The 6,000-nt window shown below is 38.2% G+C and overlaps 1 protein-coding gene across 4 annotated transcripts in view; it reads right to left on the bottom strand.

Moving 5' to 3' along the window:
* Nucleotides 1-258: 258 nt before the first annotated feature.
* The window catches only part of PHF20L1 (PHD finger protein 20 like 1), a 56,681-nt gene continuing 50,939 nt past the window's right edge, over nucleotides 259-6,000 (bottom strand). For all 4 annotated transcript variants that reach the window (XM_048329104.1, XM_048329101.1, XM_048329103.1 and 1 more), the window contains one exon: nucleotides 259-5,768. In XM_048329104.1, coding sequence (XP_048185061.1) covers nucleotides 5,626-5,768 — 143 coding nt within the window. In that variant the 3' untranslated portion in view covers nucleotides 259-5,625. The remainder of the gene's footprint in view (nucleotides 5,769-6,000) is intronic.

The following is a 6,000-nucleotide window of genomic DNA, read 5'->3' as shown; positions in this document are numbered from 1 at the left end:
TTCTAATTACTTTGCCATATACAGTAAGGAAATCAGTACTGTAAATAATTTACTGATTGTATCATTTGCCTAAAGGCTAAAATACAACTGAAGATTCCCTCAAGCCCTGCAGTGTAGAAAAATGAGTATCAATGACTGCACATAACCTATGAACTACAGGCTAAACATGCAGCTGAAGATTCCCTAACGCTTTAAAACATACTCAAACACTCACTAGCTCGCCAGAAGAAAAGTCCATGGAATGGGAGCCCAGGCACGTAACAATCTCAACAGACCTTTATTGTGAATATTAGAATGCAGTCAACATTATTGCTATAATAAAAAACAAATCACAGAAGAAAAGTATTTTGCTTCTCTCATAGAAGATTTAATCATAGTGCAGTGCTGCCTCTCCCAGTGTTTAGTGACAATACACTGACACACGTGGCTACAGCTGAACAGAGGAGGCTTGGCCAGTTTTCAGGAAAGGAAGACTGCTGTTTGAAGCAAACAGCAATTGAACTAGCTTAGTTATCCAGCCCATGGAGTAAGGGAAGGGAACTTCTGTCCTGAATGATTTTTCATGCTAGTTCATTTTCTCCATGTGGTATCCAATTTTTCATTTGGGTTGTTCAGGGTGGTGCAGAATGGCTGCCAAATGCACAATCTGCACTCGGTGCAGTGTATTTTCACCATTTTTACATGCTCTGTACTTGTTTTCCATATACAAACCGATATACACATAGTGTATAATATTTATTGCTAAAGACAGACCCCCACACCCAGCACCCAGGACATTACAAAATATAACAGAAACCATTACTGAAGCATTTCAAACAGCCTCTGCAAAATCCTCACCTAAAGCCATATGCAATCAGTACAACAGAAAAAAATTGTGAGCTAATAAAATATGAGAATAACAATGGGCATTTCAAAAGTGATTAAGCCTTTGACTTTAATAAGCACTCCAAAATTAAGGTGCATATACTGAAACATTTTTAAGCAGTACAGCAAAAACCTATAGTTCCAGTGTTCTGAACCATCCTGCTTGCAAATGAATGGCATCATTGCACACACCCCCTTAACACACCAGCACCTCCACAGAGCTACTAATAGCTACTAATTAGCTACTAATAGCTACTAAGGGCAAGGCAGCTGGGATGGCCTGACTGCTCTTTTGGCTGTGAAGCCCCTGCCTCCAGAGTCCTGCCCACCCTCCGTTTGTTGATTTTTACATCAAGCTCCAGTTCAGTTCAGGATCTGTTTTGTGCCTTTTATAGTTCCAGTGAAGAAAAATGGTTACTGTTTCCCTTCAAATACAAAGGAAAAATAGTGTGGTTTACAACATCAAAATACTTTCACAATTTTACTGTAATGTTTGAATGACTCCTTTGCATCCCAACCCTCAGTTTGGCAAGGAGTGCTGGAGCCCAACAGTGCCAGAGGGGTTTTGCTGTAATATTAATTCAATTATTATTAATTCAATAATAATAATTAGTTAAGTTAGAAGGCAGATGGGAGTAGAGGGAGATCACCACTTGCACAAGACAGAAGAGGCTTAATTAAGGGACATAGCAAAAACACCTGGAGATTTTGATTTTGGTGCACACACTCCAACTGTACAGAAGTCCCAGGGCACTCTGGAGGCTGTGGACAGAAGAGCTGAAGAGACCTTTCCCCATGACTGCTTCCCACAGCAGCCAGGAATAACTGGGCATGAGAACAGAGGAGTGAAACCCTCCAGGCACCACAGAAACCAGAGTGCAGAAAGCTGAAGAATGAAAGGAGAAACAGATGCATGCTGCAGAACGAACAGATGAGCACATGTAGAAGCTCAGAGACAAAATTAAGAGAGACAGGTGGCTATCAGCCATACAAGATACCTGCACCCAGGGAAGAACAGTTTCAATTCTTTGCTACCCAGCAAATACAGGAAATCTTATCAGAAAATTGCAAGCCATCTTCTTTGTCTATTTGAAAGAAAACGACAGGCTTCTACCACTGTAAACCACTCCACAGCTGAACAAAGATCTATGCATCTAAGGCCAGAATGTCCAAAATATGGGCACTATTCAACCTACAGCTACCCAAGGAAAGGGTTAACAGGAAGCATCTTCCAACCCATCCCGTGATATCACCTGAAGTATGTCCATTTTGTAACCAGAACGTGGGACCCCCATCATGTCATACCAGACCACAGCACCAACACTACACTTCATTTATGACTGCAGTATTGCTGTCCTGCTGCCATCACTGCAACTGAAACACAGAATTCCTGATGTAGAAGCCTTCGGTATGGTAACAAGTAGGAGCAGGCTTTGAAGTTGAATCACCCTGATACCTCCATTAAAAGAACAAGCAAACAAACAAAAAACCCTAACTAACCCTCAGACAAAAAGCTGGGCATTCAAAGGCTCCAAAAGCTTGCCATTTAGCCCTGTGAAATCACAAGAGGCTTCTGTAAAACGGCATTTCCCTTTTGTCTACTACTATTTATAACTCCTAATCAGTGAAAGAAGGCTGCAAATTTAAACATTTTGCCTTTCTGTGCACATATATCAAACAGTCCTTACACTGCCATATACTATTTTTTCCTCAGAGAGGGTCTGTCCCCTCCATCAAACAATGCAATCACAATTCACACCCCAATAAATGATGCTGCAAATAGACTGAGTGTACATCCCTGGCTTATTTAGAGAGGAAGTAGGAAGACAGATGGAAAATTATGCCTACAGGAATAAGATTCTCTCGATAAGGCCAACTAGGAAGAAATACTGGTAAGAGCCAGATCACACTGGGGTTGACTGGCACACAAGCAAAGCAATCAACTGTACGTTACATTCTGTGCAAAACACTTACCATTTTTATGGCACTTGACTTGTGTTTAAAAGAAAAACCTCAAAAGCATCCCAAACCTTTGAATACTTGAGAAACTGGGGTCAGAAACTAATGTCCACATGTTACAGACCAGCACCACGACTTGAGAAAGCAAACTCAGACAAGTTTGTGAAACATTCGAGCAGTACATGATGTATCATACATAGCATGGTCCGTAAGGACACCGAGATTGTATTTCTTAGAAGATATGAATGCTTGCAGGAATTTTTATAATACATGACTACACAATGAACATTAAAAAAATACTGAACAGATTGTTTTTGTAACCACAGTCCATCCTGAACAAGGCAGGATCTTGGGGGTAAAATTACTATTCGTGTAAATTAAGAGGCCATTACACATACAAACAGAAGACACATTAAAGCTGCAAGGGCAACTTCAACTTTGACCTTAGGATTTCCTTTTCAGGATACCATTCCTCCATCTCTTTAGTAAGAATAAAACCTCTATCCTCCCCCCTGAACTCTCCAAGTCCGCTTTCACCTTCAGTAACATTTACAATTATATTACATCACACACATGCACACACATTGCATAATATTGCTACAGTGTATGCTGTATAAATTCTGTAAATACACTCCACTTTGTTTCAAAGTAATTCATCTGGATTTACACTTCTCTTATACAGTACACACAGTACCACATTCAAGGATATGCAGCAAGTGAATAGTCTATAAAAAAAGTCTCACATATCCAAAAGCAAGTAGGTCACTCAGCTATTCATGTTTGAAGCAGTTATTTAAGCATCAACTTAAGAGTATTTATTAACAGTTGCTATAAAATGTCAACAACTCCTCAGCTCTTATGTTCTTTCTGCATTATGGAGTTGCCAACCATTCCATAATTCCATGTTATCATGCAGCTCTGGGATGTCTCCTGCAAGCTTGATGTGGGAAGACTTTAAATAGCAACCGCTCTGTAACAGGAGTTTACATTTTGCTTTGGCCATCAGGAGTGATAACTCACTTCAGGTATGACAGACAGTGAGGAAAGGTCGGGGTAGGTTTACTTTAGCTATGAACCAGCCACGCCGCTTTCTTTCTCAATAATGGTTTTATCATGAAAGTTCAATGCACTGGTTGCAAAGTCTTTCCCAGATAATCCATCTTTGGCACATTTTTCAGTTGTATGCATCCTTAAAAGGCATTCCAAGATTTTTTTGATGGTCTGTACATAGTAACAATCACTTCTTTTTTACATTTGTATGTAGATCAGGAAGAAAAGTGGAAAATGTAGAGTATACAGAATAGTTTTAATAAACAGTTTTACATACAGTACCTTACATATAGAACAGTGTGTTTGCAAATTTAAATAATTTTTGAATGTACAGTGGCTTGTACTCTTATCAAAAGGTAAATTCAAGTTTACTGTCTATCGGTTCTAAAATGCATTTATACAGATAACTAGAACTGATAAACAGATGTGAGGCATAAAATGTTCAAGTATCTTAATGTCCTCAGTTAAATAGCCTCCTTTTAACAGTCATATTTTACAAATTTCAAAACCTGTACATACATTATTTTCAATTTTAGAAACTGCTTGTTAAAAGGTAACATGAACCACCAGTTCTTGTAGTCTATTGTAATAAAACTAGACGTGTAGAGAGAAATGTGCATGGTAAGTATATGTGTACATGTGCATCTATACACATATACATACACACAGAGACATAGATGTAGCACTGGGTACAGCGGAAACTTATCAGCACAGGAAAAGTCTTGGGCTCAAAATCCAACAAGAGCGAACAGAGCCAAGTAGGTTGCCTTTGGTTTCATGACATTTTGCTCACTGAAGCTGAAAAATTTTATAAAAACAACTTCGATAAGGTATCTTGTGATTTTTTTCCTCTAGTGGTTTAGAATATTCACAGCCACAGACAGTTTTGCTGCTCTTGTCATTCCACATCTGCACGGAGGATGGTGAAGTTTTCAGAGGGCCAACATCAGAACAGAGCTACCCAGGACAAAAATTGTACCTTGATTCCTGAATACTGCTATAGAACATAAAAAAATATAAACTAGATACAATTTTCGATGGATTGCTGGCACCGAGTAGGACTTTGGAAAAAACCTTCACATAAGTCATAATCAAACTCTCATCCCAGTGATTTTAATAGTATTTGGCACATCTGACCACTATTTGCCACTTCTGTTTTAAAGGAGCCTAGGAGTGCTGTTCTAGGGATTTCTATTTAAAAAAATATTTTAAAAGGGAGACCATGACAAGTAATTTTTTTCAAAAATCAAAGCTAGTATGTTTGTTTTCCTGAACATTCATAAGAGACAGAAATAACATAAAAAACCTTCCTTGCAGAGAAGATACAGCTCTCTCTGTATCTACCTTTTACTAGCAAGATAAAGAGGATTGCATTGTTAGTCAGCTGAACTCTGCTAATTTAGAAACGTTGCCACGGGTTTCAAAATAGTAGCATTCCTCTTCATTGAGTTTTTGTTTGTTGCATTTCCTTGTATCTGGGGATTTACTTGTTTAACATGTAAAAATACCGAGAAATTGACATTTCTCAGTATATATAATATAATTTTGAAGCCTGGACATTGAATATTCATATTTTCAATAAAACAGATTCCTGACTCTAAACTTCCTCTCTTCTTTCTAAAGCTTCAGGCTATTAATGTAATCAGCAAAGAACCAGATAAACGCTCAGCTTTTTGCTGTCTTCCTGTCAGTCTTGTGGCTAATAAGAAAATTCACTGTAAAGAAGCTATTTTTACTTTATTCTTCCTTTTGTCATACAGAGCAAAGTGTTGCTATTTGCTGTACTTTTCCCATGTCAACTAAGAGCTGTTTGATACGTCGTTTGAGCTGAGGCAATCTTGCCAGAGGATCTGGTGGTTCCAGTTCTCCAGTGAAATCAAGCCAGCTTTCTAAAACTACAGAAGGAAAAGGAAGAAGTTGATTAGAGTAAGTCTTTGAGAAACAGTTTCCATAAAAATTAAACTTTTCTTTCTTACTTTGTGTTTCATAAAAAGGGAAAATACACTGAGGCTGTGATTTTTATTCAACAGAAGAAATTTTGTTAGGGAAACACCAACTAATTCTGTATTTCTCTTGAACAATCCAATCTTCTGATTTGATTGTTGCTATAAAAAGGTACCTGGGAGT

The sequence above is a fragment of the Corvus hawaiiensis genome, chromosome 26, assembly GCF_020740725.1.
Source record: "Corvus hawaiiensis isolate bCorHaw1 chromosome 26, bCorHaw1.pri.cur, whole genome shotgun sequence".
NCBI lineage: Eukaryota > Metazoa > Chordata > Aves > Passeriformes > Corvidae > Corvus > Corvus hawaiiensis.
Note: the sequence above shows the minus strand (reverse complement) of the source record. Positions and strands in the feature narration are given on the sequence as shown.